This window comes from Nelumbo nucifera, chromosome 1, assembly GCF_055504915.1.
Source record: "Nelumbo nucifera cultivar China Antique chromosome 1, China Antique-T2T, whole genome shotgun sequence".
Classification (NCBI taxonomy): domain Eukaryota; kingdom Viridiplantae; phylum Streptophyta; class Magnoliopsida; order Proteales; family Nelumbonaceae; genus Nelumbo; species Nelumbo nucifera.
The window spans coordinates 91,117,331-91,138,592 of NC_142649.1; the positions used below are offsets into that span (position 1 = coordinate 91,117,331).

General features: G+C 34.6%; 1 protein-coding gene and 2 long non-coding RNA genes across 3 annotated transcripts; 2 read left to right on the forward strand and 1 right to left on the reverse strand.

Moving 5' to 3' along the window:
- The first annotated feature begins 9,633 nt into the window (after nt 1-9,633).
- On the forward strand, nt 9,634-11,330 carry LOC104586238 (uncharacterized). The gene is made up of 2 exons (XR_733427.3): nt 9,634-9,891; nt 9,972-11,330. It is a non-coding gene; the product is annotated as an uncharacterized LOC104586238 (long non-coding RNA).
- A 789-nt stretch (nt 11,331-12,119) lies between these two features.
- LOC104586237 (uncharacterized) lies at nt 12,120-15,886 on the reverse strand. The gene is made up of 6 exons (XR_733426.3): nt 15,553-15,886; nt 15,393-15,476; nt 13,024-13,089; nt 12,765-12,938; nt 12,622-12,685; nt 12,120-12,539 (listed from the first exon to the last, which is right to left on the reverse strand). It is a non-coding gene; the product is annotated as an uncharacterized LOC104586237 (long non-coding RNA).
- A 2,976-nt stretch (nt 15,887-18,862) lies between these two features.
- On the forward strand, nt 18,863-19,855 carry LOC104586236 (uncharacterized). The gene has a single exon (XM_010243406.3). It carries the CDS (start codon nt 19,072-19,074, stop codon nt 19,612-19,614), a length of 543 nt encoding a protein of 180 aa, XP_010241708.1. The 5' UTR covers nt 18,863-19,071; the 3' UTR covers nt 19,615-19,855.
- The last annotated feature ends 1,407 nt before the right edge of the window (nt 19,856-21,262 follow it).

The following is a 21,262-nucleotide window of genomic DNA, read 5'->3' on the forward strand; positions in this document are numbered from 1 at the left end:
GTTCTAGCAGGGTTTTATACCACTGAAGCTTTAATAGAAAATGCTTATTTTTTAAGTAGAAAAGCATTGATTTGCTACAGAAAACAGCTACTTAAGGTTGAAAATATACCAACCAGGTTGGAGGCGAACCTGAAATTAATGACATAAACCATTTGCCACGTTTCTAAGCTCCGGAGGATGAGAGCACATTCCGTGGCTTTTTAAATTTAGACATATAACATTTTTTAAAAAGTTGCTATTAATGTCTATAGTTCACTAAGCAAGTGACCTTTTTATTTTTTATAAAATTAGATATATGACAATTTTTAAAAAATTTCTATTAAAGTCTATATTATTATAATCTACAGCTCCTCATCATTTAAATACATAATCTTTTCATTTATTGAAAAGCTAAATATGTGATATTTTCTAAAAAACTGTTAAAACCCACAATCCATTATCACTATTTTCAATTCATTCTAATAAATAATTACAGAAAATACAAAAATAGTTATTCACAACTACTTTTAATCTATTTTTAATTATATTCTAATAAATATTGAAAAATTATTTTTTAAAATTTTAATAATGATTTAAAATATTAATAAATATAAATTTAGTATTATTAATTTTATAATGTAAATTTAATATTACTGATTCCAATTCTTATACGGGTAATTCATTAGTTAAAAAAGTCATGAGACGTGACATAATCTGTTCAACAAACAATTCATACAACCCACCAAAATGATGGAGCAGATGATTCAAACCATCGGATTGAAATCTTACTAAAGTGATGATGGAGAGTTCAAATCCGACCGTAGATGCCAATACCATACAACGTGATAATCTCTGGGCAATTGGGTCCCGTCGCCTTGGGAAATGGAGATGGGAACCCCTTAACGGTTTACTGTGGGGAGAGGCTGCCGGAATGTCCTTGGACGTCGGTCAGCGCAGAGACATAAAAGCTGGCATCGATCACATGTCGTCTTTTAATGAGGTGGACGCGGCATCCAAAACACACGCTAAGCTTCGCGTCAGCTTCCACCGCAAAGAAGAATATTGAGAGTTGTGCCCTTTTGGGGTTTGGTCCCTATGAGGGCATGTTCCGTTGAATTGTGATCTCATACCAACATAACATGTTCCAACCCCTATCAACTTCATCTAACACCGTATATCTCACCATGAATAAGATGTACGGTGTCAAATGCTATTTGGTAAGGCGTTGGAGCATGTTTGTTGATAGGAGATTCGGACTCTGTTTCGTTATGTACGGTGTCAGATGGTATTTGGTAGAAGGTTGGAACATGTTTGTTGGTAGAAGATCCGGAATCTGCTCCGTTACGGGGTCAACATTGTTCTGAGTTCTGACTTATGACCCGACCACCTCCTTAATTTTTCAAGATTCCATTTTGCTTAATTTATGCTGCTCATTATTTGTTTTTCTACTTATGAGTCATGAGTAGACCGGTTTATGGGTCAGGTAATCCATTGGGCTTGCTCGTGGGCTCGGACTCAAATCAAATTTTAGGCCAACTAGCTCAAGTTCGGGCTTGGGCCACAAGTATTATACCTGAAATATAAGAATTAATCCGAATTCCCTACTTACAGGATGATGCTTATACCCATCTTGTGGTATTTGCAGTCGTGCATTGGAAATATCTTTCATAAATGAAAATATATAAGTATAAGTGATGTTCCACGACGGCCTGTAATGTGTTGTGAGATGGGTGTGAAGAAGAAATCTGAACTTAAAAAATAATAGTCAGGTTGAGATTTTTAAATAAGCCCGTTCTAATATTATTATATTATAAATAATAAAAAATATAAATCAGTAATAGATATAAGATAGTAAATTGTATTTTGTGAATGAATTTTTTATTTTGTTTGAACTTAGATGAATAATTGTATCTTGGTACAACAATGTTTTTAACGTACAAAGTGTGTAATTGGACATGAACAAATTGAAATATATGGAATTAAAAGATAAAACTAAAATATTGCATAAGCATGCACCAAGCTTTGGGCTCGGGTCCAGGTTTCTAGCTTTATATTAGGATCGGGGTCGGCCTCAAAAATAGGCCTGATCATGGTTTTTAAAACTGACCCAGAGACTGAATTGGTCAGGGGTCCGGTTATCGGGTCGAACGGTCCGATCGTTCGAACCAAACGCTCAGCCTGTTTTGACAAAAAAATAAAAAACGGTCAAAACCGTCCTAACACTTAACCACCCGGTCCAACGGTTCACTGACCAAAATCAACGGTTTTTAGAAAAAAACGGAACCGGACACTTGACTGGTTCCCGGTTTTTCTGGTCCAACTGTCTGGTCCGGTCTGATTTTGAAAACCATGAGCCTGATAGTCCAGCCAAGCTAATGCCCGGGTTTCTAGCTTTATATTAGGACCAAGGTCAGCCTAAAAAATAGGCCTGATAGTCCAGTCAGTCGGGCTCAAGCCCCGGTTTCTGGCTTTATATTAGGACCAAGATCGGCCTCAAAAATAGGCCTGATAATCCAGCTAGGCCTAGACATTTCTATTTTTTAGTGGTAAGGCTTGGCCCGAACCTAGACCAAACTCAACCCACGAATAGATCAACTTAGGAGTGATGCCATGTTTGGTATAATGCTATTGCATGCATTTTTGTTTTCATTGAAGTATTTGGTAGCAAACTAGCAATATTTTCAACTTAGGGTCCATCTGATTATATTTCTAGATACATTTCACTTTGAACTAGAGATGGCAATTTGACCACTGTTCGGGTTTCGGAGAAACCTGAAAGTTTGGAGATTGAGGATTGGGTAGAGATAGTATTTGTCCACCCCTCCCCGGCCCTAGCCTTGACACAAATTCACCCTGACTATATTATATGACATAATATATATAATTGTTAATACATGTTATGTATATAAAAATAAAAAATAAATTTATAAGTATGCAAGTAGGAATGACCGGAGCAGGGTGAGGCAAATTGGGGGATCCCCATTCCCATTTAGGGTCAGGGACGGGGCATGCAAAATCCTGCCATTCTCCGCCCCATTCTGGGTCAAGGCGGGACATTTGGAACAATTGTTGTTTCTACTCACAACCTTTGCACTTGATCAATACAATAGTATGAAAAGATGATTTTTTTTCCTACCAGAAATGTTTTGAGTTCTTAAATACAAAATTGTTATTTCTATATTAAAAATCAAATTGAATGCCAATGATCAATTCCATACATGCATTTTCCTAGTTGAAGTCTCTATGCTATGTGGTGTGAGAAGATATTCTAAAAAAAAATTATATTGATTAACACCAGGCATTGCAATTAGAAAGGACAATGGTATGAAACTATCAAACACAACCTCGGTGACCAAACAGGTTGAACCATTGAGGAACCCTTGGACATATCAACACGCAGGTTAGACACTTATTCTTATTTAATTTGTGTGTAATGTGTTTTTGCATTTATCATACTTTTAATTTAATATGATGAATAATATAATGTTAAAGATGGACAAGCATCTGCTACCAACAAAACACTTCCAATGTTGTCCCAACAAGCCAGCATTGCAGTGTGGGAACATCTCCTTTGTCATTATTTAATGAAGATATTATGAATTGACGTATTTAACCCTGATGATTGTTCCAAAAGTGGTTCGGTTGTGGATTGGTTTTTAAAACACCATTCCAGATATGCCGCATCAAAATCAATAAAATGATTTGTTAAATAGGTGATTAGATTTGACTTTAAATGTTGGTTGGGAATTTAATCCCAACAATATTTGGATTTTCCTTCAAACTAAACATAGCCTTAATATTCATAATGCATTATGCCATTGTTTGATCTGAATCTTACCGAATTGGATTGGGGATGGATTCCTATTCAATCCAATTATGTATGGATTACCATTCACAGCCCTATGTCCCACCTATTTTGTGCACCAGTTCAAACGACTAACAAAATTCTATCAGTGGAAATCACTTTATCTAATATTCATGGAAACATCACAAGGTTACATTTTTCAGCATTGTGACTCTTGGTCTGTACATGACATAACCACAGTATGGATTTTTGTCAACAAACTTTATTGACAAGATAGTTGAGATCTTTGTGGGAGGTCGCTGGCCTAGAGAAGCAAGAGCCAATTCTCAAATCTGCCATGAAGTTCAGCTATAATTGAACCTTCCCAAAGAGGATAATGATATAGTTATTATAAAAATGTTCTAGGGTTTGTCTTCAAGTTTGCTTACATTTTTAATAATTGATTTGCAATATTCACAGACTTTTAGGATAATATTTAATTTATTTTAAGTTCTATTTCTACTATAGAAAAAATTGAACTGTAAAACTTTCATATTTTATTATATATTTTCTATCAAAATAGATAAATTACATTTTCTTAAATCTTATATGTAATTAGTTATTCTTTATCTAATTTTCCTTCTCAAAATTGCTCTTTTATCATCATCATCACTACTGTTTTTGTTTTTATTAAATAATTTTTTATTATTACTTATTGGTGCAACTTAGGTTGGCCTAACCCGAACCTAGACCAACCTAGCATAGCCTAGCCTAGCCTGAAATTTTATATAAATTGGGCTTGAATTTTCAGTCTCAGGCTGGGACTAGCCCCAAAACCTGAAGCTTATTACCAAATTAAGCAAATATATGGTTGTTCTTTATCAAAGGTGAGCTAAATGATGTCAATTCCGGGATCACATGTGCACTAACAATTGAAGCTGGACTGCAGACGAAAGTGTTAATTGTAGTCAATTAAAAGGAAGCTTAGAAAGGAAACTGCCAAACCGGCCCCCTCTCATCAAAGGCTTCAAGACTGTCTCACTCTTTCTTATTTAAGAAACCCATCTACCCAATTCTCTTCATGAAGTGAATCAATGATGGACCCCTAAGATAAAGAAGATCTAAATCCTAGTATGAGAAATCTTTGGCTTTAAAGCATAATTTTAGTCAAAACTTGAATTTATTGGATGGTATTAGAAGGAAATGAGAGAAAGTAGACGAAGATAATTTAAGCATATACATAAAAGATCATCAGAATCCTAAGAAGAGTTAATTTGTTATAAGTTAAAAGCAGCTAAAAGGGTAAAGGATAGACCAGAAAAAGATATAAATAAAAAATAGTAATAAATGATCTAAGTGCTGATAATTTAATAGTGGATATGACATTAATATTAAACAGAACAGATTATGTAACCAACGCTATATAATTGAGATAAGGCTTGAATGATGATGATTAGAAAGAAAGGCGACGCCACCAGCTGTAAAGGAATCAATAGAGAATACAACCATATCTTACCAAAAATTCGGTCCCTCTAACAATATAAAAGGAATCAAAAAATATAGCTTAGTTATAACCCTCACAATAGTCACATCAAAATGATTGTTAGGGGCCTACTTTACGTCTCATTCAAGAATATTTTTGTTTAGTTAATTATAGCTTGATTTCATTTTGTCTTTGATTCTAATCATGTCTTCGTGGATAAATACAAACCCATGAAGACGTGGGATGCCCATAGAGAGACATATTCAGATGTGAAAGGTCAATCTGATGATAATCTTCCAATTGTTTGATTTTTCTTTGTACTCAGCATCGCCATCATGCTAAGAATAATCCCATGCTATTCATACATATCACAATTATCTGATTTGATGCTTTCTATATTTGAGATTTCTTTTTGAATACATTATTCTGGATGTAATTTGTTTGAGTTCATTGTGTCCATGAGGATGGAATTGGAGTGCTTTTGTATGTCTTTCCTAATTCGGCATTTGATAGATGGATTATTTATTAATTATTAGTAATTATGTACATACTTTTGCACATAATAATTCTAGATGATGATAATGATGGATAGTAATAATGTATTCACATTCTTCTATAAACTTTATGTATATATTTTTATTTTTTGTTTATTATTATTAATTGGATGCGGACTGAAAATCTAAATCAAATTACGTAAACATTTCATCCCAATATGTGATAATCAGATCGAGTTGTGAAGTTTCAAATATCATTGATAAGCCTACTTGCTTGGTTAGATTATTCTTTTTGTAATATTTAATCTTTTTGGTATATTTTTTCTTTTATTCATTTATAAAAAAAATGTATGATTTAAATAGAGGGAATTGAATGGGGTGAAAAATAGTAGTTCAATTTACAATTTAAACCTTCATAATTAAATAGGGACTAAATTCAAAAATGAGTATTTTAGTAAAAAGAAAGTTTCACAATCTTATTCATATTTTTAATAGTAGTGTAAATATAGAATTATATATCTGTTCAATTTTTTCTATAACTTTTTTTTTGTATTTTTATATAAAAATAATTCTAATATGTCACACTTACTTTTTGTTTAATATGATAAATATATGATATTATACATGTGCCTAAGTGTTTTTTGAAAAATTTATGTATTTTTTTCATTTTTGTATTTTTATATTTATTAACTTTTATTATTTATTTATGAAATTAAAGCTTAAAATGTTTGACCCAAAATTTGAACTATTGATCTTTGTCAAACAGTTAAATCATTTCATTTTTTGTCAGTTCTAAATTATGTATTTTATTTTAATTACCAATAAAAATAATTCTTATTTATTACATTTTTTTAATTTGATTAATAAAAATATCATAAATGTGTCTAATTTTTTCTACATTTTTTGTAAGTTTCTATATTCATTTCTATTTTAAAATTTTTATTACCTAACTATATACGTTGATCAATTTGATTCGGATGGTTGAATTGCTTAACCACCAATTGGATTAAAAATGGTTTTATTTTTTAGTCAGTTTTAAAATATATAGGTTTATATTGTTAAAAATATTGACATAGATCTAATTTAATAAAAGAAAATGAGGGTTAATAATTTAAGTATAAAACTTAATGATATAGGATTAAATGAGGTGGAAAGTAATAATTGAAATTATATTTTCAACCTTAATATTAGAGATGGACTAAATACACAATTATGAGCATTTTAGTAGCTATTAAAGTTGTCACTAAAGTTATAATAAAATAACTTTTATACCCTTTCTCAAACAAAAAAGTAAAAGATAATTTTAGTCAAAAAAAAAATTACGTTGCATTCGCAGTGTGCATGTGTGAATGGATGGGAGTGCAAATGAAAAAAAAATGCAAATTTTATTTTGGACTTTACTTTATTCTACTGTGGATCTTATTTTCATTTTTATTGCAACCAAACAAAGTTAGGTAAATTTTGAAATAAAAATAAATCAAAACTTGCACCCAAATCATTTGCATTGCCATAGTTTTGCATCAATGCAAATGAATTTGCACTGCAACCAAACATAGCATAACGGAAAAATTTCAACTGTTTATTTGGAAGGATAAAAGACTTAAGCATACATTGGGTTTTCATAAATTGACTTGAGTGTATTCAGAGTTTTTCAATTAGACTTAAATATACCTTATGGGCTAACTCCACTGGACTCAAATATACTTTCCACAAAATGGGAACTTACTTAACTTTCTTAAAATCCTTGTTTCCTCTTATATACCCTTTTAACATATGAGAGTTTTGGTCATCTATGCAAACTGGAGAGAAGGGCATTTCACACTTTCACCTCCTCCCATTATCCTTGCCCAAAAAGGGGAGATGCAATGTGGAGAACTTTGAAGACGAGAGGTGTTGCACAAAAATAGGGTCCTTAAGAAGAAATCCATAAATGCTTCCAACAACTCCACCTGTTCTCTTAAAAAACACAAGAGAAAAGGAAATTTGATTACAAAGTTTCTTCTATTTCAATAAAGGATATCGGGATGCAAAAGAGTAGACTACAATCATGAATTGTGTCAAAAACTCTCCTGCTACCACCTAGGCATGATGACTATCATACTGGTGAAGGGAAGAAGAGAGAGAGGGAGGACTTTGGAAGTCCGCCGCTGCTGTTTGTGTATCGTGAGGTTGGGGAAGATGAATAGTGTTTTTCTCCGAATAGTTATTACAAGGATAGGATGGGGATTAAAAAATATTGCAATGGAGGATTTCAACGGAAGGCTAATGAAAGGGGGTCTTTGTCTCACGGTCATAGTACAGGGGAGTCTTTGTCACAAAACAAAGTATAGGGGGTCTTTGTAATTTACCCAATATTTTATTAGTACTTTATTATGAATATTTTGTTACATGTTTATTGATAATTTATTATTATTATTACTTTAATGTTTTGTTAATATTTTATTAATATTAGGGTTTGGGGGGGGTTTTGTTAAGAGTTCTTTACTTCTTGACAAACTCTAGAATGGGAATCCTATTCCCAAGGGGGGCCTGGAATGTCCATTCCCATTCTGCCAAGAATGAGAATCGAAATCTCATTCTGACCAAATAAACGGTTGGATGCCAACTTCAATTCTAGGCACATATTCCAAGGAACCAAATGAACCCTTAGGGCATGTTTAAAATAATTAATGAAAACCTAAGGTACGTTTAAGATGGAAAACAAATTTGGTCCAACCAACTAGTTTGATTGTGGATCGAAAACATTGTTAGATTGGATTCAATGGATGGGGATCCTGTTTCACTCTAAATATTTTACTCACATAACACCACCACCACCATGTATTGGAAACATCTCCCCATGAATGGCAAGGGAGATATTATATTCCGAATGTGCAATTGTAATGTCCCATGGGTAGGGATGTAAAAACAATTTGTGGGTAGTAAATCTGAGCCCAATCTGTTTTGGTTCATCTTCATTCTTAGATAAAGAAGCCCTACATTCAATTAAGGGCTCGTTTATTTGCATCAAATGCACATTGAGGTTTGAAAAGATGACTTTTTAGGCATCTAGACATCCACTCTTAATTGTAAAGATTCTTGTTAGTGGTTCATATGACTTTTCAATTTGCATAGAATGCACTCTTAATTTTAAAAATTTTTGTTAGTGGTTCATATGCTCATCCACCTCTTAGTGAGTTAAGATGTGTTATAAATTTTTGTTCCAAAAGTGACCTCACTCTATAAGATGTTCAGATCTTTTTTTATTGGTGGAATGACAAGATCAACCCACAATGCCTCGTTTGTTTACCACTAAGTTGGGGGGGGGGGGGGGGGGGGGGGTTGGTCAAGGAGAAAGTTACCACCTTTCCAATGTTTTTTATTGATAAATGTGGGGGTTATGGAAAGTCAGTTTTCCCCTGGATAAGTTGTTGGCAACTTATTCGCGGAAGTCTTACCCTTTTCCTAGGTGGGTTACTTTTCCATTAGGAGGGAAAGCTTCAAAAACCAGTGACACAAAAATGTCCATTGGACAAGCTTTTAAAAAACAAAAGGTCTAAGGTTAAACATGGTATGCATTTACCTAAATAACCTAGTAAACAAACAAGGCCTAAAAGCTACCCAAAAGATACTACAATGCCCTTTGGACAAGCTTCTAAAAACCAAATTTTTTAGGGTAAACATGGGAACAAAGAAAATTCACCTAGCTAAATTCAGCAAAAACACACAAGTAAATACACCTAAGTAGAACTTATTTGGATATGTGCATTTACCAGACTACTTATGAGTAAACGAATGGGGCCTAAAAAGTACTGAAAGGACGTTATAATTGCAAATTGGAAACATCTCCCATGTTGTTGTGATTCAAGGGAGATGTTCTCAATGTGTAGCTGTAATATCTTATGAATAGCATATAAAAACATCCCACACGTTGTGGGCGTGCCGCGTGTCCTCCCACACGTGCACTAAAGAGATTCGTGCGGATGAAACTTCAAGTCGTTTGCTCCCATACTCCGCGTGTCCTCCCTCGCCCAAAAAGGGCATCATCCCTTATTTTGGGTTATTCTTCCTCTCCCATTCTGTCGAACTAAAACTCTTGACCTTTCATAACCCACCGGAGATTGCCTCTTTCGAGTTCCGTCGATCGATGCCGACAACCGTTCCGACAGGATGTAAGTATCCCTTCCATAAGTTTTTCTCATCTTCTACCTTTTTTTTTTGTTTTTTTTTTCTCATTTTCTACCGTTCTTAGATCTAAAACCCGTCGGAGTGGGAGCCCCTTCGAGTTCCATCGGTCGACGCCGACGACCGTTCTGGCAGGAGGTAAGTATCCCTCAACCTTCCATAAGTTTTTCTCATTTTCTACTTTTTTTTTTTTGTTTTTTCTCATTTTCTACCGCTCTCATATCTGAAACCCGCCAGAGTGGCAGCCCCCTTCGAGTTCCAACGGTCGACGCCGACGATCGTTCCGGAATATTCATTTCTACCTTGTTTTTTTTTTCTCATTTTCTACCTTCCAGTAACAAAGCTGAAACCAACCCACTCCCCTGTTCTATTCATACTGTTTTCATCCGATTCTCAGTTGTAACATTATACCTAAAACTTGGAATTATTATTGATTTGTGTGTCAAATCAGTTGTAACATTATGTGGTCTTCAGTTGTAACAATGCAGTCAAATTTTATGTGATTTTTGAATTGTTTGATGCAGACTAACTGTTTAAACGAAGATGCCCTTTTTGGGCATTCAGTTTGACAAAAACGAAGCATGTGGTTTCAGATCCGAATGTTAAACTGCACCTATGTTTTATGTGATTTTCTAATTGAATTGGTTAAATTAAACGAAGCATGACTAATTGTTTGATAAATTGTGACAGAGTTTATGGAAAAAACTCTGAAAGTCTTGTGTTTATGAAAAAAACTCTAAAAGTCTATTAAATTTATGAAAAACAATAGAGTGCTTCCATGGATGAATGCTGAAAAAATATTAGTATATGCTTTGGAATATTTTGAGAATTTATATTTTTAGAAATGAATTTTATTTTAAAATTTGACTCTTGTGTATATAAATATAGGAATGAGTTCTCAATCCACATCCGAAATTAGGTTTTATAAGTACCTGAAATATAATGTAAGATACTACAAGTTTCAAAAAAAATACATAATTCGCATGTCAGATACATCTGCTAATCCTCAAAGATTGTTTTACACTTGCCCTAGCAAATTGGTAAGTAGTATTTTAATTTCATTGTGTTTGTGATGACGGGTCTAGTTATATTAGATATATTGATGAAGCCACCTCAACAAGGAACAATGTAGTGCATTTGGAAAGCCATATTGAAAAGCTAGAGAAGTTAATTGTTGAAGGGTTGGATGCTCTGAAGGCTTCTCAGTAGTTATTTATCGAAGGATTAAAGGCTATGCAGATTTTGACAATAAGTTTTGTAGTTGTGTTTATATTTGTCTTGTACATGTACAAGAACTAGTATTTAGGTGTACTTAGTATTTAGGTACAGGTTCTTGTAATATTTTGAACTATGTGTAATATTTCAGTTAAAGCCTTTGTCTTGTTAATCTAGATTGTTAAAGGGTTGGATGCCATTTTCAGTTAAAGCCTTTGTCTTGTTAATCTGGATTGTTAAAAGGTTGGATGACAACTATTAATCTGGATTGTCTTCATGGCCAAGAAAGCAACCACATACTATGGTACTAACAACATGAAGATCATTGATCAGGATTTAGGAGCAATGTATATCAGCTCCAGCCTCTAGATGTTCATGTTCATGTTTGATTTGATTGGTGAATAGCCTCTGTAGCAAAGCTTAGGTGAGAAAATCAAGCAAGGGAAAATAATCCTTTATTATCCAAAGTTTTAAGATTCTGATTTGTGTATCCTTTATTATCCAAAGTTTTATTTGTCTCCTACCTACCTATTTCATTTTTTTATTATTTCCAATATTATTTAATGCTCTCTTTCTCTTTTCTTAATTCGATTCTAGCCCTTTGATTCATTATTGTTCTTCCAACATTTCCAATATTAATTTTTCTTCTCTATCCAGTCCACTCAAATGGACCAAGTGAGTATTTCATCTTCAATAATTGAAACGTGAAAATGTAGGAATATAAGTTAGCTGCTACTTTAGTTTTGATTTGAGCTGTTTTTTTTTTTTTAATGACCGTTTATCCCCCATTCTCTCTTCCTCTCTGGCTAATGTTGTGACGATCAATTTTTGTTTCTTTCTTTCCTTCTTTCCAACATTCCATTGAAGTTTCTCTGTTAATTCCTTTTATAGGCAATTGCTTGTACGTGAAATAGAATATTGTCATGGCATATGAAAACCGATTGTTACCACACAACCCCATACTGTACGATCGAGAGATGGTATTCCTAAAAATTAAATGTGAGATGAGAAAAAAATAATAACTGGTTGCTCGATCAAAGTGCATACATCTTATCATAAGAACCTTCTACTACAAGAATCCCCATGTAATTGAAATACTGCAAAAGAAGTTTCTTCTCTTTATCTTCAGAACACAGATGGGGTCATTGACTCATTGAGGTTTTTTATGAGAACATTCTTATCTATGTTCATCAAACATTTCTCATTAGAGTGCTTCAACCAAACTGCTACAAGAGCTCTTAATAGAAAACTAGAGAGACTTCACAAACAAAGAGATTGGTAGAACATCAAAAGAGAAAATGTACTTTGTGAAAAAAAAGTTGTTGGGGAAAAAACAACAAATACACGTGAACATCTTTCATCCATGATAACTCCACTTTTCTGGTTGTTGGTCTTGACATGGTCCGATCCATGATGATTCCTACATTTACACATGATAGTTATTATTTTTTTAATTATGCAAAAAAAAACACATTTTCGGAAATAAACAATTAAAATTTCACCTGGCTCATATGAGATCCACTAGAGATGGTTTGGCTAGACACATTTCTGAGTACCTCTACGTACCTATACAGACAATTTCCAATTATAAATTAAAGCAAAATGATTTTACAAAATATTAAAAAAAAATCCATACACAACTTACTTATATGGGAAGATTGTTTACAAAAGAGCTTGAATGGTTATACATGAGCCAATGTGGTGCTTGCATAGGTGATGGCATTGTGTGAACATGTTGCCAATTCCAAAGACAAGGAATGGTGCTTGGTGGACCACTTCCATCTGTAATAGATTGAATATTTTCTCCAAAACCTTGATCCTGAATTAAAAGAATTTTGTTAAAGTTTTAATATAATATAAACCGAAATCTTTGGAAACTCGTCACTTTATATAAACATTAATACCTGTGTGTACATGACAGAGTGGCCAGAATTGGTTATAGGATTTGCACTGCCCTCAACTATACATATCTGAATGAAAGAAGAATTAATCGATAAATGTTTGAACAATAACAAGTGAAATAAATTAGAAAATACCTGTGTATTCTTATCAGATTGGTCCTTCTTAGGTCTTCTCCGCTTGGCTATTGCCTTTTCAAAGGCATTTTTTGGCCTTTTTTAAGAGCGTACAGTGGAAACCTTGTGTTTAAATCCCTTAACTGGTTTCGGAAACCTAGCCCCCAAAGGACTAACCTCAGTATTGGTGTTGTCACTAACATTTGTTTCTACTTGTGTGCCATCAAGATCAATGCAAGGATATTTTTCATTTTCAACTTGTACATCATGAGATGCTACAGATGATTTATCAATAATTGTCAACTACCTTAAACACCCCATCACATCTTCCAAAAGCTTCTCTCCTACTTGCATAGCAATCTTGTAAGCATCATCACTAGGTGCAGCTTTATTTACTACTTGGGTGAGTAGATGAAACATCTCTTTCCTATGTGTTGCTATTTTTGAAGCTTGATCTGAATACCTATCAAATCCAAGAGATGCTTCACCCTTAGACTTTTTTGCACCAATGGTCCATCGGTTCAATACATAGGATGATGGCAAGGGCTCTGCTTATAATCAAGTACCTTCAGTGCATGTTAGATCCCAACAAATTCAAAGTTCTTACAACTACAAGTAATTGATTCATTTCATTGAACTGACGATTCACCCCATACACCTCAATTGTATATTCAACTACCATTTCAACACCACAAAATCTTTTTGAATTGTGCATGTCAATTGTTTCATTACTTCATTATGAAAAATGGAAAAAATATGCCATACACATAACCGATGATGTGATTTTGGTAGCACAAACAAATTGCTTTTGCCATAGCTGCATCATCATCGGTTAGAATTGTTTTAGGCTTTTTTCCTCCCATGGTTTTGACAAACACATTAAACAATCACTCAAAAGTATCCTTAGTTTCATTGTACAACAATGCAACACCATTGTTTACCCCCACAAATACTGCAAATAGTCTATTCTCCTTATTGGTTCTATATGTTGTGTCAAAACATATTACATCACCAAAATGAGCATAATCTACAATCATTTGTGCATCTACCCAAAACAGATTTTTAACTAATTCAGCCTGGTCAAGTTGTATTTCATAAACAAATTACAGATCTTGTGACTACCTATCTTCAAAATATTTTAGAACACCACCTACCTCCCCCCTTTCCATATTCCTAGTCCAGTATGTACACAAGTAATTCATCAAATCCATTGAAGTGAATCTAATATTTTCATGCCCACTAGCCTCATTGGCCATCGACTCCATTACTGCTTTTGGAGCAATTCCTGCATCATCTACCATCATAGTTTGAATACCTTGCACCTTAGTAGCCTTTCTTTGTGACCTCAACATATGTGACTTGGAAGGAGTTACAACCATATGATTTTGCATCTCATCGAAACCAATGACACGATAACCATCCTTCACACGACTTATCTTCATAGTTGCCATACAACCACATCTTGTAATTGGCCAGCGTGTCTTTACAGAAACCCTACATCTATTTGCACTACTCTTTCTTTCTCTAGAGAAACAAAACTTGCAATACCTTATTTGGTTATTCAGCTTGTCAACCACTATTTTCTTTTCGAGTACTAAACCCACCTTCCCAGCATATCTATTTTCTTTCGAGTACTCTTGAGGAATAACACTTAGCTTTTCCTTCAATAGATTTGAAATACTTGCATCAATGCCATTACTTTCCTCACATGTAGGCATCTCATCAGTGGGTTTAGTAAGTTCTTCACTTCTGTTAGGTGAAAGTTTTACCTCATCAAAATCATTGGCGGGTTTGTTGGTACCCTCCATTTCACAAATGCTAGATGAAAGTTTGGATGGTTCACCCTCATCTCCATCAAGTTCAAACACCAGCCTTCGCATGGTGTTTGGTGTTCCGTCCATTCCAAATTTAATCTCTTCTTTGTTGTTGGATTAAATAAAACACCAAATAGTAAATTCAAAAATCCTCATACAATTCAAAAATCACATAAAAGTCGTCTTAGAAACATTAAAGATAGATGTACTGTGAACTAGTCATGCTTCGTTCCTAAAACAACACCTCGACTAGAATCAATATCATTTTTAATTTCCTTTAATTAATAAACACACAAATCAATAATAATTCCAAGTTTTAGGTATAATGTTACAACTGAAAATTGACTGAAAACAATATGAACAAAATAGGGGAGTGGGTTTCAGCTCTGTTACCGAAAGGTAGAAAATGAGAAAGAAAAACAAGGTAGAAAGAGTGAAACTTACCTCCAGTAAATGAATATTCCGGAACGGTCGTCGGCGTCGACCGGTGGAACTCAAAGGGGGCTCCCACCTCGACGGGTTTTAGATCTGAGAACGATAGAAAATGAGAAAAAACAAACTAAAAAGGTAGAAAATGAGAAAAACTTAAGGAAGCGATACTTACCTCTTGCTGGAACGGTTGTCGGCGTCGATCAGCAGAACTCAAAGGAGGTAATCTCCGATGGGTTACAGAAGGTTAAGGGTTTCAGTTCGACAGAATGGGAGATGAAGAATAACCCAAAATAAGGGATGATGTCCTTTTTGGGCAAGAGGAACTAACGTATGGGAGCAAATGGCGTGAAGTTTCATCTGCACGAATCTCTTTAGTGCGTGTGTGGGAGGAGGACACACGGCGCACCCTGTGGGGGGTAGATGCGAACCCTATTTTGGAGGGTAGATCCCAACTCCTCCATGACATAAATGCCAACTCCTTTATCCATACCTTTTCTCACATTGGTCTCTCTTTTGCTTCTCTTTGTCTAGTGGAGATAGTTTTACTAGTTAATCATTTTCTTCCCATATTTTCCCTCATTTTTCTCTTATTTGATATATAAAAAAGCTCATGAATTCATAGGGGTAAATATGTAAACAGTCTCTTTTCAAATATTATAACATTCAGATATTTGAACTGTTCAACTACAATTTGTTGATATGACAATTGTTTTTGTAAAAAGGGAAAATTTCATATTAGTACGCTATATTTTAAGGGTAGTCTCAGTTTAGTACCTGAACTTCAAAACGTACCATTGCAGTACTTGAACTCCCAAAAACTAATAGTTTAGTCCAAAATTGTCAATCAATGTTATGTGGCATGTGAAAGGACACAAATGCCCTTCAAGTGTCATCTAATTTTCTTTATCTACAACTCTCACATAAATCAACTTAAATAAAACTCATCCATCTAAAAGGTCCGTATGAGGATGGAAACAGCCTTCAAATGATTATTGGTTCATAGTCTTCAAATGAGAAGATGAAACTACTTTGGCATCACCAATGAGCCATCCACAGAAACCTTCTCCTACACTTTGATGGGTCTCTCTCTTCCTTTGTGTACTTATAGACACTGAAATTTAGTGGAAATGGCATTTTTGTGTTGGGTAACCATTACCTTAATGAATAGAACCCACCTGTTTCTTTTTTTAATTAATAAATAAATAAAGTACTTACCTTTGATTCCGAAATCATAACTATTTGGTTGTCATATTACAAGGAACTAATGTATTGTTGTGTTTTGTTTTGTGCTCCTTATTTCTTGTAACTACAAGTAATACCATTGATCTTTCTCTTTTCTCTCACTTGCATCCTTTTCCATCTTCCCATTTTGCATTTCTTTTCTTTTTTTAGTTAATTATATACATCATATTCTATTTGTCCATTTCTTTGTTGAATTCCATCGATTTTGAGACTTTTTTTCTTTCTAGATTTTGTTATCTTCATCTTTATACATACTAGAATTCTGATTCTTTTGGACAAAGGAACTAGGCAATGGATATATAGATTCATTGATTGATCGGTATATTATCAACAAGATGAAAGTACCTGTGGACCATATGAGGATGGAAACAATGAGCAATGTCTGTTTTGGTTCAGTCTTAAGGCAGAAGACAATGAACAATGTCTTATTTTGAATGGGTAGTTTTGACATCTTCAAAAGTTTTAAATCATACATGTCATCGTATGATACAAATAACTAAAAATTTGCATTAAATAATGATTTATTTATTATTTATAAAATAAAAATACTGTTTACAAAAATATTTGAAAATATAATATAAATTAAATCTATCAAATCCACTAATTACACTTATATAAAAATAATAATTTTTCAATTTAGAAAATTAATAAAAGTAAAAAATAATAATAATGGAATAATTATTTTAGTAATTAAAATTTATGAATTTTCATATGATGTATCTTCAAAATTTTTATAGATTTTATATGTTTTAAGTTTAGATTACATATTTTTATAAATTATTAACTGACATTTTAATTTATATTTTATAATAACATATTTTATAAATTAAAAATCTATATAATATGTGCCTTGGTCTTCTGATTGATGCATTATTAATAAAATTGTATAATATCTACGCATTCTACTATATTAATTATAATATATTGCTTCATATATATCATTTTAAAGATACAATTCCTATGTATTTACATTATTTTTAATTATTTTAACATTTAACTTAATACTATACTATTAATATATTTATAGAATTTATATGCATTTCCGTAGTACGTTCAAACATTTCCATATATTTCATTCGTATTCATATGTTTTCCAAATATATCCTTGAGCACAAAAAATTATACTACGACATAAAAATAAAAAATAAAATAAAATTTGACTATTTAGCTGAGAAAGACCCTTACTATTTATTTATTTATTTTACTTAGACAGCGTTACAATGACTAATGGAGGGAAATGCACGTGCAACGGTGCAAGAGAGGAAAGAAAATTGACTAGTATTTCATTCTCGGCAAACTTGGGATGGTCCTCGTTTTTGACGTGAAGCCAAGACTAGTATGTGATAAAGTTACTACTCATTATATATGGTTTCTTACGAACGAATCCATACAAACCACCTGCTTACAACTTTACAGTCAATAAATATACCTTACAATTCATTTATTTTGCCTCCCAAATAAATTGGTAAAAGATTTTATTCCTAAACTACCCTTCTTTTTATCATTAATTTTATGTATAAAATGGTGGAGAGATCGTAGAGGAGACACAAATATGAAATATCCTCTCACGAGTCACGATTATACTACACCAGCCGTGTAGGAGAGAGAGGAGAGACAAAGTTTGAAATGTCCACGTGGCAGCTTAATAACAAAAGCTTAGACCCTACTTTAAAGCTTGGATGTTGGGATGTCAGTGGATCGGGTTTTGGGCCTACCCTAATAGAAGCTTTAGATAAAGTTGCACTTACCCTACCCTATTAGATAACGATAGTGTCAATTTTATTCGGGTTTTGGACCGTAATGAACTTGTGCCAAACCCGATCCATTGACATTTCAGCATTGGATGGGTTGGGTAATAGGTTGAAGCAGTTTGGAATCGGGTTCAGTTTGTGATGTTCCGTACGAAACCAGACCCGTTGACATCTCCACCTGGAAGCGATGTTGAAGTAGACCAGACACATCAACAACTCCGATCTGTCCCGTGAGGCCGTGAACCATCAATTCTGGAATCTGGATACCTAGTCACACCTCCATTGGCCGAAAGGAGAAGGGTCGTCCACAGTGTAATTCCAAATGACAAATCTGTCGTCTTCTAATTCTGAGGGGCCACGTGTACGTAACATCGTGCCACGAAAGGCAACTGGGTCCCACAGCAACATTCTAAGTGAATGGTGTAAGATGAACCCGTAAGGGTTCCAAGAAAAGAACCAGAGCAAACACATTCAAAACTAGAAGTAAAACAAAACAAGCCTCCATCTATGATCTATGATCTATCTATCTACTCCTCCACTCCACCTTTTATCTCTTCTTGTCCACATTTCCTGCATCTACTGATCTACCCACCAAAGAAGCCCTAGGAAAAGAATAAACCCACCACACTGAATTGGGTGGTAAGTGGGTGGGGTTCAGACTTCAGAGCAGAGCTCTCATCAGTCTCAGGCTCTCAGCCATGGCAGACTATGAACAACAATCGGTAGTCCCGAAAGAAACAGCCTTGCAAGCCCTAAACACCATAATCCAGCTCCACTTCGAGAAAACCCTCGAGAAGAAACGGGCCGTCGATCTCCAAAAGAAGGAGCTTTGGAAGCTCTTCCAGTTCTTCTTCATCTTCCTCAGCCTGATCTTTGCCGCCCAGGTCCAGTCGCCCCGCCTCCAATGCCGGCACTGCTGGGTCCCGATAGGGCTCCTCACGCTTGCCCACCTCGTCTTCTACGTCTCCGTGGCTCAGACCCTCCGCTGCATCAACGGATTCAAGTACCAGCGGAGGTGCCACAAGCTGACGCTGGGGCTAGCGACCGAGAGGCTGAAGCAGATCAAGATGAGAAGGAACACCGAGCTGGCCGACGAGACGGACGACTTCGAGATCCACTACCAGGAACCTCCCGAGAGCTACTTCGTCAAGTTCAAGAGGAACTGGGCCTTGCATTTCGGGTTCTTGATCTTGATCTACGGCTTCATGGTCTCCTCTTCGGTTGTTCTTCTCTGTTTCTAGAGGCTGTTTCTTCTTCCACAATGTTCTAGGACGTCTTCGAAACACGCCGGCGTTAACCATGTTGTCGCCGGTGTTGTTCTGTAATTTTTGTAACAGCGATGTGAAAAATGTAGCTTTCCCCGTTTCTCTATTTACTTCCTGGTTTTTACTCCAGCCGTGACCAGAGAACTCGGAAAATGTTTTACATGATTTGTTTTGGAAATTCAATTCAAATTTTGAAAAGTAGTGAAGAACTTGACAACGGACAAAGTAGTGAAATATTTAATTATTTTTGCTACTGCTAGAAGTAAGCAGTGCCAGACATTGAAAGGACTGACTGTAATAAATGTGAAGGCTCGTCGTCCTCTTGTTCGTTCAATGTCTCTCACTTTGTAAGTGGAATTTGTAGCTTCGTTTTCCTAATGGGCCATAAGGCCCGGCCCATAACATCATACCTGGGCCTTAATCCATACAAATCTTTAGCAAAAGCTTGCAACTGAGGATTGAAAAACCTGTAACTGATCCTGGGCCTGCAACTTGCCACGTTTCACGTTTGTGTTTATGATTGAAATTCAGGAAATTGAGGCATTTTTGTATATTACTCAAGAGTCAAGACAATTTTTATTATCATTTCAAATACATCAGCACCACTACGATCCATATAGAACAACGAAGGAATAAATGCCAAAAAAACAAAAAAGTGTTTATTTTAAAAGTCACTTGCACGTATTTCCATGTGATGGATTGTACGAATACTTAAATTTAGGGCGTGTTCGTGCAATAATTATATTAAGAGGTATATTAATATTGGTGAATTTTTCTTTCCTCTGAATTCTGAATGCATATGATGTTCTGAATTCTAAATTCTGAAAATTATTAAACGTCTATTTTGACCCTGTATATGAGAATTTTTGCTTGTCTTTTTGGGGGTATTATTAGAAAACAAAAAATTGTATGATTGCATGTAAGAGATAAAAGGAAACAAACAACCATTTTTCTCTTAAAATTTAAAGATTCCTCTTAAGAGATAAGAGTTAAGAGGAAACAAACAGGCCTATTCAATTTTATTTTTTTCTTTTTGGATTTTGAGAAATTGGGATTCCGAACTAAGATACTCATGTTCTTTTTTCAAATTTATGGGGATCTACAGAATTTATTTTCCCTAGGTTATTAATACCCATCTCCTAGGTGAGAAGAGGGGAAGGGGGGAATTGCCAAAATGCACCTACCCAGGTAACTTCCCAAAAAGCAAATGGGGCCTTAAATCAAACAAAGCATGATATAGGTCTTTTAAGCCAAAACACTTACACGACACTTGAATTGAGGGTCGAATGCCTGTTTAAGAGGAATTTCACCCAATGGGGCATTGAAAAGTCATTAAGCTATATTTGGTGAAAAACCCAAAAAGATAAAAAATGCATATATTGAAATGAGAATTCAACTTTTGTAGTAAGGTTTAGCTGATCGCTTTAGCTATTCAGTGGGCTGTGGAATCAATGATAAGGTTCCATGCCAGTATTTATATACATGGGGCCCCCATTTTTACAGTGGGGCTCATGAATTTATTACTGACATGGAATCTCATCATTGATTCCACAGCCGGCCGAACAGCTTAAGCGCTCAGCTAGTCCGAATTCAGTTTTGGTGGCTTCTCCAAGGTGAAGTCAAT